The sequence below is a fragment of the Caretta caretta genome, chromosome 6, assembly GCF_965140235.1.
Source record: "Caretta caretta isolate rCarCar2 chromosome 6, rCarCar1.hap1, whole genome shotgun sequence".
NCBI lineage: Eukaryota > Metazoa > Chordata > Testudines > Cheloniidae > Caretta > Caretta caretta.
In genome coordinates, this window is record NC_134211.1 from 77014478 (window position 1) to 77032625 (window position 18148).

The 18148-nt window shown below is 37.0% G+C and overlaps 1 protein-coding gene across 7 annotated transcripts in view; it reads left to right on the top strand.

The window, feature by feature from the left end:
• The window catches only part of DPH6 (diphthamine biosynthesis 6), a 376392-nt gene that overhangs the window by 147385 nt on the left and 210859 nt on the right, over positions 1–18148 (top strand). For all 7 annotated transcript variants that reach the window (XM_048854100.2, XM_048854094.2, XM_048854095.2 and 4 more), the window contains 2 exons: positions 5402–5496; positions 12099–12186. In XM_048854100.2, the coding sequence (XP_048710057.1) occupies positions 5402–5496; positions 12099–12186 (183 nt within the window). The remainder of the gene's footprint in view (positions 1–5401; positions 5497–12098; positions 12187–18148) is intronic.

Sequence of the window (18148 nt, forward strand, 5' to 3'; positions counted from 1 at the left end):
TATAAAAGGTTTAATACCTGATATGTTCTCTGACTGGGAGCTATAAAATCTTTCCCTTGCCGCAGGTTGGATTAAGTAATTGAATTGGCCTTTCCCATCTCTGACTGCTAAAATTCTGTGATAAACTCTGCCTTTACCCTGCAGTTTCATGGTCAGGATAGCAGGAGAATGAATTGTATTGAGTATCTGGGCTTCACTTTGTATATGTAAATGAAAGATTTATTTGTATCTTTGTTTGATACTGGATTTCATATAGTGTAAAAGTTTCCATGATACTCTGGTATTTGTTTTAGGTTTAGAATTGGACTGGATATCAACTTTTCTTGAGTAGTGTAATTTATAAATATAATGAGAGGTGAGGTTGTTTTGACCTTACAACTGTGAGGTTTGGCTTTAATTTCGGTTTGGCTTTAAAAGTTATTCTTATTGAATTGTCACATTTATTATGCATGTCAGATCTAGCTAGCAAAACAAGATAACACAAGTCTGTAAAAAATGTTAGTATTTTAAAGTATTTGAAAGCTGGTTCCTGTCTCACTGATGGCAGCTTGAAAAATACTGCACAGCTTCTTTTGCTTCTAAAAGGCACATTAAGAGCCTGATCCTTTGAGGTGCTTAGTATCTTCAGTTGCTGGTGACTTCACTGGGAGTTTAGAATGTTCAGGACCAAATATGATCCTAAGCCCAATGGCATTGAAAGTTGGGATTTCCCAACAAGGACAGCAAATTTAGACTCTCAGCTTTGAAGTGTTTGATGTTGGTTTCCAGGAAGAACTCACAGCACTCGAGGCTTAAAAGAAGAACCATCAACTTTAGAAATAACTTACACAGTAAACATTCATTCCTTATTCTCATTGTGAAATATTTTTAGCTAGGCTAAAATTTTTAGCTAGGAAAAGAACGAGACAAACTTTTTTGTTCCTCAAAAATACACGCATTTCATTGTTTTGTTTTGTTTTGTTTTTTAAGACACACAAACCCGTGTCTTAATTTTATTTTTCAGTAGCTCTATTTAGTATTCATTGCAGCAGAAGCTCTTGGCAGGAGGAAGAATAAAAGGTTCTGACTAACTGTTTTGTAAGTTGTCCATTCTTATTGTATCAACATTAATTATTTTTGATAGATTTGTCCTATAAAAACCTTGCTGCACTTTTTGACAGGTGAAACTGTCTTGTATGTCAGGAGTATAATTTTTGAAAATGAAAGCTTGATTAAATGTATGTTTGGTTATTTTTACACATGGAGATATTCTCTCTTTAGGAAGGAAATGCCTGTGATAACATTGGCTTTAAAAAAAATAATTTTATCTTTATTTAAAATGAGATTTGAATTTTCCATCACAAAATGAGTAAACAGTCTTGTAGAATTTTATGACAGATACAATCTTTGTCTGAGCTATTAGATATTTTTCAGAAATAAAAGGTTGAAGAGAGTGCAAGCAAAATTATATTTAACATTTTCCAGCTTCATATTCAGTGTCAAAGGGCTATGATTAAAAATGTGATCTCTGATCCTGTAAAAGGATTAAGTTCTTTCTACTACTTTCTTTTTTTTATGTCTGTGTGCAGAGTCCCTGGTGTTCTTTATGCTAAGGTGATGACTCAAGTCATCCAAATGTGTTAAAAATATTTTAAAAGAAATACTTATTAAAGAAAATGGAAAGCTTAACTATCACTCTCCATACTCAGGAATACGAGTACAGTTTTATTGTAACATATCAGACATATCCATTACCTGAAATCCTCTGGTAGCATTGTAAAAATTAATCCCCAAATATAAAAGTAACCTTAGTCTTGTGTAAAATATAAACAGTTTCACTGAAAATAAATCTGTAAGACTAAATGCTTATAAAAATAATGTTGCATTAATTTTAGTCTGGGGAAAAAAAGGAGAGGGGGGACTAATATTTTAGATCTGACTCCAATTAGAGACAAATACAGACAGTTGCTCTGTCATGTATAAGGAAGGAGCTGAGGTGCTCAACACATTAAGCATCAGATGCATAGTTTACAACGATTCAGAATTGAATTGAAGTTACAAGGAGTTGGATCAACAATGACAATGATGATAATAATTAATAAAAATTACACAACAGATTTTAAGGCCAGAAGGACCATTGTAATATCTTGTCTGACATCCTGTTTATCACTGGCCATTAATTTAATTTAATTACCCTTGTATTGAGCCCATTGACTTCTGTTTCACTAAAGCACATCTTCCAAAGAGGAATCTAGTCTTGATTTGATGAGCTCAAGACATGGAGAATCCACCACTCCCTTTGGTACTTTGTTTCAATGGTTAATCACCCTTACTGTTACCGCCCCCCCCACCCCAAAAAGTGCCTAATTTATTATTTGAATTTGTTGGGCTTCAGCCTCTAGCCACTGGTTCTTTCTGCACTAGATTAAAGAGTCCGTTACTACTTGGTATTTTCTCCCCACAAAGTTACTTGTACTGTACAGTGTAAACAAGTCATCTCTCAGTCTTTTTTTGATAAGATAAACAGATTAAATACTTTAAGTCTCTCATTCTCTCCAGTCCTTGAATCATTTTTGTGGCTCTTTTCTGTACCCTCTCTGGTTTTTCAACATTTTTTTTCAAATGTTGACCCCAGAACTGTACATAGTATTCCAGTGTTGGTCATGACCAATGTAGAATACAAACTAGAATCGTAGAATCTTAAAAATGTAGCGCTGGAAGGGACCTTGAGAAGTCATTGAGTCTGGACCCCTGTGCTCAGACAGGACCAAGTAAACCTTCTTACTCCTACTCACTATTTCCCTGTTTATCGATTCAAAGATCATATTAGCCTTTTTTGTCACTGCATTGCACTGAGGGCTCATGTTGAGTTGCTTGTCCCCTGTGACACCTAAATTCTTTTCAGAGTTACTGCTTTTCAGGATACACTTCCCCATTGTCTTGGGCACACACAGAGACAGAGAAGGTGCAAGTGATGTGGTTTAATTAGGCAACACCTTCATTAATTCAACTCATCTGGGAACTATCCAGCTAAAATATGTACAATGCAGGTCATGATTTCCCCCTGGTGGAGAGCTGATGTCAGCCCAACCCTGCCATAGCATGCCCTAGTCCATTGCTGGCAGCCCACTGCCTTCCCCTCATTTGAGGGTTAAGGGTCTAGGGAAAGGGGGTTGTCTCCTCACTTTACCAGACAATAGAAGTCCTAAGCCCATTCCCCACCTTCTTTAGGGGATACCTTCCACTAAGTCCTCTTCCAATTCCTTATTATCAGGGAATCAGATCTCCTGTGGAATGAGTACCTCCACTGTACACTTGCCATGAGGAGGCACCAGCAATTAGCTTGACTGCCTCCCTCCCACCCCAGCTGTGTACCCAGATGTACTACGTTTACACTACGAGCTAGGAATCTGATTCCCTGCTCATGTACACATACCCCTGCCAACTCTCACTGAGCTAGCACAAATAGAAATAGCAATGTAGCCCCAGTAGCATTGGTATCATCAGTGGAAGCATAGCTGAGCCATGCCAAGTACATACCCACTGGTTTCAGGCAGGTTTGTACTCAGACCGGCTCAGCCAGGCCTTCTCTGCCGCTACCAGTGCTACTGCATCTACACTGCTATTTATACTTGTGCTAGCTCAATGAGAGCTGGCGTGAGTATGTGTGCACAAGTACGGGCATCACACCCCTAGTTTGTAGTGTAGACTTAGCCATAGTTAACAGTTCCCTCCCTAACACTGGTCAAAAATATATCCATTCCCCAGTCAGAGAGGTGTACCCTATTGTCCCTGAATAATTCAGGTAACATATATGATTTTTTGGTGACTAATTGCCAATACTATCCATTTCAGATGCTTCACACATCTGGCCTTGTCAACTTGTGGAGGCCTGGTGGGTTCCTGCTGTATACTCCACTGCAGCATTTTAGACCAGTGTACAGTCACCTGCCTGGAAAAGGCCCTGGATCCTGCCCTGATCCAATGAGCTCCATTTGCCCTGATGGAAACCGCAGACCCAACTCCCCCCAGTGCATTCAAATCAGCTTTCAGGGCTGATTCCGGCATCCAATCTTCCCATTCAAGGAAACCTTATTGCACTCATTACAGAATTGTCCAATACTCAATAAAACAACGCACAAATACCAAAACCAGGTCAACTTTCCTTTCACAAGTGATATGCATTTCATTTAGGATTTCACCCTGCAAGCCCTCTGTGCTCGTAACTCCCAGTGAAGTCAATGGAAATTCCTCAAAGGGAGCGATTGCAGGATGAACTTCTTAAAGGATAATACAAGTGCACAAGTTTATAACTTTCTTAAAAAGAATGAGGACCACTTAAAAGTCAAATTATAACCACAAAATCATGAGGTGCAGGAGTGGAATCATGAGTCTAGAAAAGCTTTGTACTGTGTCCAATTAGCATTTTTACTGTATCATAGATTTAATGCATGCTCTTAGCATAATTAAATTCCTACGGTGCATGGTTACCATCTACCAGTACAGTGTTATTAAAACAGAATTAGAATGTACTGTTCAAGAGATTGGCCCTCGCTCTTTACTCAAGCAAAACTTTGGATCAGGCCTCAAGTGAGAAACTGCTAAATAGAGGATTTAGGATGATTAAAAACAGACAAATTGTATTATTTTCAGTCAGTTACATTTACTTTTGTGTATGATGTATCTGGCTTGTCCATCAGGGAAATATATAACAAAGTGCAAAAAAAAAAAGTATGAATAATGTTCAGGGATGTAACCAAAAGAAAATGGCTAATGTTTCTTCCCCTCTAAGGATGAAATCCCAGCTCCATTGAAGTCAGTAGGAGTTTTGCAATTAACTTCAGTGGGGCCAGGATTAACTCTTTCTTAAAGATTTAGGAAAGAGTTTGTGCCAACAAATACCTAGAGCACAATTGTAAAATGTGTTGCTATAATAATATTATAATATGTTTGCTGAATTCAGTAGCTTCTGGTCAGTGTTTACAACACAAGATATCTCACAGACTGTATAATGAGATCTGGGAGTGGATGTAAAAGTTATTGTTATTTTCTAGCCAGTTTCCTAAAGGAATCTTATTTCAACATCCTTCATTTCTACTGGGATGCAGTCAATGAGATTTTTTTAGCTGGACGGTAAAGTATAACTATTGCAGAGAGGGAAAACAACCTGGCAGTAATTTTTGGAACTTTAAAAATAGTATGAATCAGTTCGTATAAAGTACTGTAGAGGAGAGTCAGAAACCTACAAGTACATCCAGTGCATTTTAGAGTTTGTTCCTTTTTTTGGAGGTGTAGTGATAAACCTAGATTGAGAAAGTTACTGTAAGCCCTGTACACACATACAATTTCAGTAAAATACATTTGACACTATGTATAAGAGCACCACTTATTCTAACTACCTGTTTTTTTCCTTTTCTCTCAGCTCTCTAAGAAGTATGACGTTCATGTTTGTGGAGAAGGTGGAGAATATGAAACATTCACTTTGGACTGTCCCCTGTTTAAGAAGAAAATAGTTGTGTAAGGAACTATTTCTTCCCCTTCCTTAGATTTAAGTGATGGGAACATATTAACATTTAGCTTGAGGCAACATTTGTTGGCAGGAGTAGAACATGTCCTCTAAGTTCACAAACAGTCACTTTGTTTAACGCTGGCAAAGTCCTCTGAAAACCTAAATCAATGCCTGACAAGACGAGGCCTTCATAGAAGGCTATAAACTTTTTAGACATTTGCACTTTCGTTTACTTGCTGATTATGGCCTGCAGTAAAACTGGTACCTATACACTGACACTTTTATCCTTTCATGAAGTGCGAATTGCCTGTAATATTTATCTTTCATTACAGCTACATTTGATAAACTGCCACATCAGTAGCCTGTGGGTTCCATTAACTCTGTGTCTTTTTTTTCTTCTTTTTTCAACTTTAGTGACTTAGAATGATAATACTAAACATTTTCCATCAGTTACTAAGGGGACATTTTTGAATGTAAACTTTGCTTGAATCCATCGAGCGACTCTGAGTAGCTTATTTCTTTGCTGAAATTTGTTAAAATTTGTTTAGAGGGGCATGGGAAATTTCTCTGTCTTGATTCAAGTTTCTCAGTACACGATGTTAAATAGCTTACCCTGCATATTTTGAGATGTTTTGACTATTGTTCCTATTCTTATCCAAGTAAACAGTCTCTAATAATGGAGTGTCACTTGCATACCATTTCAGATACATCAACTCATGGAAGGTCAACATTATGGCACATATGGACATTTAGTGCTGTAGTGAAAAAGGCCCATTCTTTTATATCTCCTTCTAGCAGTAGTAAGCAATAGAGGAAATGTGGTAAATTTACTATGCAATTAAGGGCTGATATTATTCCTGTTGAAATCAATGGCAAATTCCCATCAACTTCAGTAGGAACAGGAGCAGGCATTTATGGCACTTTATTATTTTAGAGATAAGATCTGTTTGGTACAGTGACTTCATCAAGGTCTGTATTTTCAGCCAAACAAAATGTTGTGGTCTGATCAGCATTGTTTTGATAATTGGTAATATTGGTGCACAACAGCATCATCCAGAAAAAGAATGGCTAGCTTTCAGTCTGCATTTGTTATAAAATGTGTTAATTGACATCATAAGATAAGTTTACATCAATGCATTGAAATTTGTTTGGCTGCTTTTCTTGCTTGTTTGCTTTCTCACACTCATACTCACACACATTGGGATTGGGTGCCTAACTCCCTTAAGTCCTTCGAAGTCCCTGCCTGAATAAAGACAAGTCTGAGGTAAAATGGTTTCATGTCTTACTAGAAAGTGTCAGTTATTGTTAAGGAGAGGAGAGGATTAATATGGAGGGCTATATTATGGTCCTTACTCTCAGGTCTGGTGGAACTGCATTTGGCACTGAATCTAAGGGTAGTTTCTTTAAGGTGCCACCGGACTCCTTGTTGTTTTTGTGGATACAGACTAACATGGCTACCCCTCTGAAAATTAAGATGGAACACATTAAATTGATTAAAAACTGGCTGACTGATAGGTCGCAACATGTAATTGTAAATGGGGAATCATCACTGAGATGATGGATTTCTAGTGGTATCCTACAGGAATCAGTTGTTGGCTATGCTGTTTAATGTTTTTCTCAGTGACCTGGAAGAAAAGATAAAATCATGACTGATCAAGGTTGCAGACAATACAAAAATTGGGGTGTGGTAGATAATGAAGAGGACATATCACTGACAGAGAACAAGGTGGATCGCTTAGTAAGCTGAGCACAAGCAAACAATATGGGCTTTAATACGGCTAAATGTATATCTAAGAACAAAGAATGTAGTCATAGAGGACGTTATTCTGAGAAGCAGTGACTCTGAAAAAGATTTCAGGGTAGAGTGGAGAATCAGCTGAACTTGAGCTTCCAGTGCAATGCTGTGGCCAAAATAGCTTTTTGATCCTTGGATGCATAAGCAATGGAATCTTGTGTAAGAATAAAGAGTTTATTTTATCACTGTATTTGGCACTGGTACATCGGCTACTGGTGTCTCCAATTCAAGAATGATGTTGATCAATTGAAGAAGGTTCACAGAATAGCCACAATTATTAAAGGATTAGAAAATGTGTTTACAGTGTTAGACTCAAGGAGCGCCATCTGTTTAGCTTAACAAAGAGAAGGTTAAGGGGTGACTTGATTACGGCCTGTAAGTACCTACATGGAGAACAAATATTTTATAATGGGCTCTTAAGTCAAGCAGACAAAGTTATAAGAAGATCTAATGGCTGAAAGTTGAAGCTAGACAAATCAGACTAGCAATAAGGCATAAAAATTTTAACAATGAGGGTAATTAACTATTAGAACAATTTACCAAGGGTCATGGAGGATTCTCTATGACTGGCAATTTGAAAATCAAGATTGGATGGATTCTTTAAAAGATATACTCCAGGAATTTGGGATCAGGGAGAGATTCTATGGCTTGTGTTATATAGGAGGTCCGACTAAATGATCACAATGGTCCATTCTGGCCTTACAATCTGTGAACCTGTGACTCTATTATTGCTTTTTTAGAGGTCCTTGGCTATTTTGATAGATACTCTAGAGAGTAGGTAGGCTATTCCATTCACTATGGTGGTGTAGATGCTAGGTGGTTAGATTGTCATAGTTCAAATATATTTCACCTCAGTAAAATTTTGAAGCTTAGATGAACATATACAAGTACCTCTAAGGACTTTAAAAGTCACAGAAATCCTATGTACTCAACTAGTCCAATTCTTCTCCCTAAAAAAAAACTTTGGCTGCATGAAATGTAGATCCCAGCAGAAAACACTGAAGATGAGTCTTCCCTACAAAACATGGAAAGAGAAAATCTAACTCACCTATTATAGTAAATAGACTCCTGGGTAGTATTTTTCCTGGATGATGATTTTATCATATGTGTAATGTCTGACAAAATGCATTTCCTCAAATTTCTCTCTGAATAGAAAGGCAATCTGCTAGATTTGTGGATAAGAGAAAATTGCCAATAGTGATTCTTGCTTTATTACAGTCTAGAATGATGGCAGTCTGGTGAAGGCTCTGTAACTTGCCTTCCTTTATAAGAGTGATTTTAAACTGTTGGGGTTTTGGGGGGAGGGCAAAGGAGGGGAGGGTTAGTTGGATTGTTTATATTTTTTTCTGTCATGGTATCAGTACTGAGCAGTGCTTGGGTGCCCTAACTGCATTCTGTAATTTAGCATGTTTGGAACGCCTTGAAGCTTAACCTTAACTCCGAATTTTCTGGGTTTATGCTATTTGGTTTTGAGATGTTACTTATATATAAGGCTAAGATTTAGTGATGGGTATTTTTAGTAAAAGTCATGGACAAGTCACGGGCAGTAAACAAGAATTCATAGCCCATAACCTGTACTATATACCCCTGACAAAATCTTGGGATCTCTGGGGGGTGAGGGGCAGCTCGGGGGCACCACTGGTGCTCTGGGGAGGTGGGGACAACTGTGCATGGCCCAGGACTGCTGCTGGTGTTGTGGGGGGGGGGGGAATGACCCAAGACCACTGCTGGTGCTTTGGGGACCCTGGTGTCAGTCGCACCGGCTGCTACAGAAGTCACAAAGGTCCTGGAAAGTCACGGAATCCGTTGCCTCCATGACAGACTCACAGCCTTACGTATATATATCCCTGAATTCCCTTCACTCCTGTCCTAGTCTAGTGGAACCCATCTATCCAACCACAGACCATCCTCAAATTTATCCTCACAGAATTACCAGACTTCAACAACTGCCATGAACTACCATTTCTCTACTCTCTTTGTTCAAACCCACTGTACCTACCTTATTCTTCTTGATGTGGGTCTGAGATCCCTTCTTCTAGTGCAGTGTTTCTTAGCTTTTTCAGGTTGATGACCTTATTTAATGCCTAACACAGTAAAAACAAACAAACAAACAAAAACCCTTATAGTCATTGCTAAGTAGGAAATGTATATATCCCTGAAAAGAAATAGACTTCCCCAAATATTTTCTGGAAATTAATCAATAAACAAGAAACATTTATCAAGAATATCATCAGTAAATCTTGTTGCATTCCTACAGTCCATCTTTTATTGTATGTTTTTATTCATGGCACGCATGAGTTTCATCCATTTCCACTTCCTTCTTTGCATGTGAACAGAATTCAAAATGAATGACTAAAGATAATTATTTGTTTTCATACAGGAATATTTTATTGTCTTCATTTAATAACTATATACAATCAAGCCACAGATTTCATTATCAGGAATTTCGTTAGTGATCCTGATTAAAAAATGCATTAGCATTCATTCACTAAAGCTGTCTCTTGGTATTATGTCATCATCTTAGGAGTTTTTAATGATCAATTCCAAAGCATGTTTGTAAAGGAAAATGTAACTGAACTCTTTAAGGAAATCATTCAGGTCTGACCAAATGCTTTCAAATGTTTCCAGTTTGGCTGGCATTATTTAAATGGGTATATTAGATCTGAATCCCTGCACCTATGAGGTCTTATGTAGTACTGTGTCTTAGGGCTTGTCTAAAGGAACAATTAGATTGCTTTGAGCTAGTTTAATTTCGAAGAGGACTAGATCAAAGCACTCTCACGAACTGTTCATGGGCATTGACAACACATGGACAGTTAGACCGTGCCAGGCTAGCATGGGATAGAGTCACATCCAAGCATGACATGAACTAATTATTCATGTAGGAAAACCCCTTATTTAAAGTAGCCTTCTCTTCTGAAAAATCATTATGTAAAAATGGAATCTTGGGGTTCCATGTTTATTCCTTCTCAGAGACTCAATATAAAATTTGTTCAGTTGCCAAGTAAATGAGAGGTTTTCTAACTTCCAGCCCTACAAATTGAACCTCGGATCTGGACGGCAAGGTGGGTTCTTTTACAGTTTAGCAATACCAGTGGAACTTAGAGTTAATAATTCTATTGATGTGTGAACAAATACATCACCCATATCTCTCTCATTGTATCGATCCTTCAGAGCCAGGAATAATTTTTTGAAGTATTGGTAGTAAAAACTTATTTTAGCTAGTGAAGTAGAAAATGAGAGTCTGAATACAGAGCAAAGTAGATATCTTCTATAAAAAGATATAATTTTTTCAGTCACTTTTTGTCCATTGCCATTCTTAGATGTCTCTTTGGAAAACATTAATCAGGTGTACCAAAATCGTGAACCCTTGGGAACAAAGCAGTTGTAAAATTCACTGGTGGATTTTCAGCTTAAATCTATCTGCTCCTGATATTGCCATTGCTAACCTACATTGAATGTCATCCTGATAACAATAAGCCAGATCATCACCTTTTGGAAATTTATATAGCTATGCTCATTAAGAGGATCTGAGGATCTGATCCAAAATGTTCTATGGATTATTTGCAATAAGAACACTCATTGGTTGTGTTCTGACTAGAAGCACTGGTTTCTCTAGCTGATACCAATGTCCTTCCTTTAACTAACTTAATTTTATCATTTGACCCCATGGATATCTTCCACTTACTCTGTAAATAGATTACATCCTGAAAAGTCTTAGTTTACAAAGTAGAGTATCTGTACTTAAACTTCCTTAGTGAAAATGTAAAGACTAGTTACTTCAGTGTAATTCCAAGTGAACTATCTGTGGGCCAGTAGCTTTATGGAGTACAAAAAAAAAAGTGATAATTTTTATGCATATGACTTTCTCTTACACCTTCTGAGATTTTTTTGTATCATCTTCTAATACTCTGTTTTCCCTTACCTGTCTTAATTCCATTGCTAAATGTTCTAGTTTTGAAACAGTGCAGGTGGGCGCAATATATGAATTGGAGGTTGACAGATTATGACTGTAAAAATGAAAACTAAACGAAAGCTTATGCTCAAATAAATTTGTTAGTCTCTAAGGTGCCACAAGTACTCCCTTTCTTTTTGCAAATATTAACTAGTTTCAGTCAGTGTATCTGAAGTTTACACCATTACCATTAATGCATTTGGCATTAGCAAGTTGTGTCTAGTAATCCTTCAACATGAGGTGTAAAATAGTTAAATGGCACAATCAGACTTCTCAGTGGGACAAATATTATAGTGCTAATTCTGTAGGAAGTGATTCCCGGAGCATTATTCAGTGGGAAATGAGGTTATCCCAAGATTTAAAATGCTGATAAAATAAAAACTTAGAAGTTCTCTTGACTAACAAAGGGTTGGCTTGCTGTTGTGTCATCAGACCTTTGGTCATCATGTCATTTATACGTACGTACAGTAGGCCTGATTTTCATTCACACTAAGGCCTGGTTACACTGCTTTGAAAGTTTGAAATAGACTTAAAACGGGTGTAAATTGCATTTATTTTCCACACATTTTGCGGTTGAAAAGGATGCTGGACCTAAACCCCCATGGTTTAATGTTTTATGTTTTCTGAATTAAATTTATGACAATGAAGTAAAATGCAAATTATGGGAGTCTGCTGAGTTTTTTCTATATTATACGAAAACTTATGACTAAAAGAGTTTCTCTTAATCTGTTTTTTTAAAAGCAACAAAACCCTTGATCAGTAGTTGGTAAACCATATTGAATAGTAGTGGAGGGACAGTGGGCATAGCCTAACCATAAAACCATGCATTAAAATACAGTGTTTATTATTCTGTATTTCAGGGACTCATCCCAAGTAGTTGTACATTCAGCTGATGCATTTGCACCTGTGGCTTACCTCCGCTTTTTAAAATTACACTTAGAGGATAAGGTAAGTACCTCTTTCTAAATCTTATGTTCCTTTTAATAGACTGTGAAGACATATGGACTACTTCCTTTTTATGTTGCTTTTCACAATTTGGACTTCATCCAAGTTATTGGCTCTGTCCTTCTATTTGCTGTAAAACCTGTACTTACTTTAACTGGTTTTTGGAACTTGCCGTCAGAGTGACCCAACACAGATGCTCACTTGTGCCAAATGAATGAATGGAAGTAGTATTTGTATAGCCTTTTTCATCCTGAAACCTCAAGGCGCTTAGCAGACCTTGTTCAGCCAAGCACATGTGCAACCACTGAAGTGCAGCCACCCATGCTGTGGAACACAACTAATACTTTTGTATTAGCAAACCCTATAAACAGCATTGAGTTGCTGTGAGGTTGACTTTCTTATTGCTATTTTTGGTGAAAAGTAGATATCGTAGAGACCTGTTGATTCCCAGTAGATGATTTGTATCTACCAGATCCTCATTTCACATATGGTAGACAACCCAAGCTAGTAACGATTCTAAGTCTGGGAGGTGAAGCATCAGTCCCTAATCCTATTCCAGTCAGCGACCCCACAGTAAAATGAGTTTACTGCAGAGGAGACACTCTGTCATATAAGGAGAGAGATGTCCAGCCAAACTCGATAGAGAGCTTAAGAAATATTAGCAGTAGTTCAAAGGGATTCAGTTTGTTTTTAACTTATGATTGCATGGAAAGTGTGCAATGCAGGAGTAAGAGCCTAGTAATGGCAGAGGTACATGTGTGCTGACAGATTCTTGAGTATTGCACTCTTACCCATGACTATAGCATTGCTAATGAGATTCAAAGACAACATTGTTTTCTTCCTTTTTGTGAGCACATTTTACCATCCATTTTCTCTTGATTATTATACACATATAGTAAATCTTTCTTCCTTCTGTATGTTTGTAAATGGTAACATTTCATTTACAGACTTCTATACCCTTAGAGTATTTTTGAAATTTGGTTGAAATTTGAAATATTTCTGAATGCTAAAAAAGAACATATTGACATATTTCTGCAATTAATGACATGTTGAGAATTTTGTAAAGGGCTGCCAATAATACATCAAAGTAGGACTTTTTGTTACCAACTTTATTTTACAACATGGAACTTAGGCACACTTACTAAATAATGTTAAAATGCAGGTAAGCTATATGGATAATAGATTTCCTTGATGGCTTTTGTGTCAGGTATGAAGGTATTTTTTCTTTTAAGATCTATCTTGAAGACTGCTTTTGTTGAGGAAAAATGCCTGTTGATCTTCCTGCTGTGCTTGAAACCTTCTTGGTATTCCTTGCGGGAGAGGAGAGGGGATTCTGGTATTGCAGCTGATTGTAGTTTACTTTCCTTTTCTGTTTATTTTTACAGTCTGAAAATCAGTCAAGCTACTTCATATACAGGGATCATTACTGAATGCAACAGTGTTTGGGTTTTTTTGGGTTTTTTCTTTTTTGCATCTGGTGACTTTTGAACACTTCAAGTATACATAGAGAACCAATAGTCTTTATTTAGGAGAGACAGTTTGTATATTTGTATCAATAAGCAACACTGTCTCCATTTTTGCTGTCTGTCTCTCCAAAGAGATAAAATGTTTCCCTATTTTCTTCCCAAATGACCTTATTCCTAGCTTTCCAACTGTGGCAGGTACTCCCTGCTTCATCCCATCCATTTCTTGTTTGGGATTTTTTAAATGTAAAATCTTAAAACATTTGTATGAGAGACTTCGTGAAAATGATGTCAACCAGCTATGTGAAGTGAAACCAGAGAAGCTGAATAATAGAAAACTCTGGTGAGGGAGAGTAGTGGAAATATATTAATATTTCTTTGGGGGCACTGACTTTATTGCTCATGGCAAACTTGATGCTGAAATGCACCATACATCACTACAGTGTGACAGGTTAGGGAAAATGAAAAACACAAAGCTTTACATAAATCAGGCAAAAAATCGTATTAAAATGCATTACATTTTATATAAGGATCAAGATTTTACTTTTATCTATTCAGAAGCTCTTTTCCCCTTCTTATGTAGATGTTTCAGATTTTGTTAAAGCCTCACAGTTTCAAGCAGTTTTATAGCAAATCATATTTCAAATTCATTGTAGACAAAGCTGTCACATTCTTAAAGAGGTAGGGTTATAGAAGCATGGTCTGGATTTTGGTATACTCTAACGTCTTCTAGAGTTAAAAAGGAAAATAGTTTATTTTCTATTGATGGTGTTGTGGGAAAAGGCATTAGAATCTTTTGGCTCTAGATTAATTTATTTTATGTCATGGTATATTATAAGCTAGGTTTTCAAGAAGTTGTTACTATGGAGAGGCAGTCAATCTTTGAATAGTGTAACATGTTACTAACTTAGCATAGTTTAACCACGTAATGTTTAAATGACACTGTCAAGATGGATAACCATTGATAACTCTTCATCTGATGAAGTGAGCTGTAGCTCACGAAAGCTCATGCTCAAATAAATTGGTTAGTCTCTAAGGTGCCACAAGTACTCCTTTTCTTCTAGTACGGTACCTTTTCTCCTCCATTATGTGTACAAAACCCATGATTTTTTTTTTTAATCAGTTGGTAATTCAGCCCTTGAGAGCTACCTTACCACAACAAATCACTGTGTTTACACAATGGGAAAAATGTACTTCAGTAGAGAAATTGATTTTAGTTTCAAGAGGTTATTAAAAGCATGAGAAAAATATTTGAAATTTATGAAAAATATATAAAAGGAGTCATTTATATAATCATTTTGGAGAATCCATTAATAGACTGCATAGTATTTCCAAATACTAAAAGGAACTGTGATATGTGGCTCTAATATAAATCACAGTATCAGATTTGTTATGCATATCTCATCCCTGAAATAACATCTCTATTTCTGTGTTTAAAAAGTCCCTTCTCTTAGTTATGTTTCACAGGCATTAATTTTACATTCTTTGAATTGACTATTTTATAATCATTTCCACAATTTTGGATAGAGTGTCTTTCTACAATAAAAGAAGTCTGTGCTCTCTTTGCCATTCTGTGGTGCGTTTTCTTCAGATAAATTTCTTCATATTTAACTACAAAGACTGGGTGGAAATTTGTTTTAGATTGTTTCTGGCAGCACAATGAGCTGTTGTGCCTGAGGGAGATTAAGATTTTATTCATTGTTCTCATTTAATACATTACTGTGCAATTTCAAGATGTATTTTTGCATAATAATTTAAAAGCTTTTCCCCCACCCTCTTTTCTTTCATTACCAATGATACAGAAAAGGCTAAAAAGATAATTTTCTTAATATTTTTATTAAAGTTTTATAAAAAGTTGGGTATCAACGGATCAAATAAGCTTTTTTTCCTTGGCTATTATAAACAACTAAAATAATATTGTTATTAATAGCACATTCATTTTGATAGTCCATGGAGACCTCATTTACTTCATCAGAAAAAAGCAAGGTCAGTAATTGTGTTGTACATCACATAGAAATCTAGCTTCATCAATATTTTACCTCTCCTATAAGAGCTTGGCTTTGTACAACAAAAATGTGAAAAAGCTTTTCACTTGTTCATCGTTTGCTGTGTTTGCTATCGATTCACACATACCCCTCCCCACAACAAATATCATGTCACATGCATATAATGAGTGAAATCTTAAACCCATTGAATGGGAGTTTTGTCATTGACTTCGGTGGGACCAAGATTTCACCTATTGTATTTTGCCTTATAGTTTGCCCATATGAAATCAGATGCTTCTACAGAAGATCACTTGTTTGAATCTGACCCAGCTGGTAGCGAGCTAAAATTGTTACTGTCTGATAACTGGTCATTGGTATGTGAAATACACTGATGGTCTTTGTAAAGTTCCTAGTGGACATGTGTCCATATTATAAAAGATAACATGACAATGACACCAATTGGCACCCTTGTTTATAATGTTTATAAAGAGGCCAAGGATTGAATGTAAACTGAAGTATGCTTTCACTTCTAGCCTTAGGCACTCCAGACTAGAGCTGAGGCATATGGAGCAGTGTGGGGAATCTTGTAGCATTGTTGTCTGTGCTGTGCAAGTTCTGTGGAAACAGAGGATTTCAGTCTCCAGAACTGTCAAGGGGGGTATCTTTCGCAAGCACCCAAATTCACTTAGCCAGAAAAAAAAAGACTCTTGAAAGTTGAAGAGGGACTGGTTCTGTCTGTGTACCTGACACTCTTGTGACCTTGGGCAAATTGCTGAATCTCTCTGTTCCCTAGTTTAATCATCAGTAAAAAGGGTATAATGCAAGAGTAAACCATCCTAGAGTGCTTTGGCATGCTGAAAGCATGCTAAAATGTCTGGAGATAGGGCAGTTACCTTGCTAAGTTATAGTGTCTCGCGAATAACAAGAGATAGAAACCAATGCCACATACCACTGGAAAAATGAGAACCAAGCCATTTTAATGGACAACAGTTTTCTCTAATCCTGGTGAGTCTCCTAATATGAAACTTTAAATCACATCCTCCTTATAACATCCCCACCACCTTCATTTTTCTCCTAATTTTATTGGCTGCTATTTTCATAAGCAGTTCTTGTTTTCATGTTCAAATGCAGGAAAAGTTGCCCAGTAAAATTAAGTGGAGAAAATGTTAGGCTTTGAGGGAAAATAAAGGATGATAAGTCTGCTTACCTCCATTAGGATGTTGTAGCTCTCGTTGAATTTGTCAATTGGACCGGCTTATTGCCACAGCAGCAGAGGATTCTGATAACCTCTCAGGCTGAGAATCACAGCCAAAGTACAGATGTCAACATCTTTGTTTTGTCTACAAAAATATGATTGAAATAATTGAATAAAATAGGTAATACTCAGATTTTAAGACTAAGTCATAGCTTGTGCTGATCTTAGACAAATTATTGTAAAATGAATGTTTTGTTCCCTGAGTCCCAGTAGTGCCTGCATCAGTTGAGCAGGACCATTCACATGCACCCAGTAGCACAACTCACAGCACTATCTGCTATCCCTTAAGGTGGGTATATCCCAGAACTGGAAGAAAGACAAGTGTGGTTTTCTTCCTGTAACAGGCAGTAGAAAGAAGAAAGGTGGGTGGTTGTTTGTCCGCCTGTGATAGAAAGTGATAGTCTTCTGTGTTTTTTGCTTGTTAGGTGGCATGCTGTCCTGTAAACCAGCCAATCCATCTCTGTAAATTACATACCGAACCAAAGTCATGAGATGAAGCTCACTTAATTGTTTGTGACGTTCTTTGAAATCCCTCAGCGGAAAGGTGCTGTAGCAATTGAAACAATTTCTAATACTCTTATGACTCTGTAAAAAGCTAGCAAATCTTTCTAGCGAGTCAATTTGAGGATAACTTTAAAATATTTGTAAATGCTAGAAAATGTGTCTGGGAAATGTTGCCATGCCTTATGTACTAAAGAAGTACAATCCTGCATGTTAGATTTGATTTAACTATATCTAAAATAAACCATTTCTGTCCAGCTTCTTAGAGCATCATATTTTCTGCTAATCTCCATTTGATCATGCTTCTCATTTTCAATACTACTTTGAGAATGCTGAAAAAAGAGCTTTGCATTTATTTGTACACCGTGCTTTAAAAACATCACCTAATCCGTAAGACTTCTTCGTCTTGGATTCAGACTACCAATGGCATATGCTGGGGAAGGGAAAAAAGGAAAATCCAGTCTACGTCCATGGAGTGTTGTCTTATTGCCCATTTGGCCTTTGTCCTTTCCCTCAGCACATCTAGGTTCTCTCTCCACATCCTAAAAGCATAACTAACTCTGGCTCTATGTATGCTTTCAAAACCTTTCCTACAAACGAAGTGGAAGTTCTTTTCGATGTACACTGATTTATCTGAAGAGCTTAGTGAGCATATTAAGCATCTCTTCTGTCATGCTATCTGGAGTGGCTCACAACCGTAAGTGCATATCTTGGGGCAGACTGTCAAAAATAGGGCAGACACCCTAAACTGGTGGTGTGTT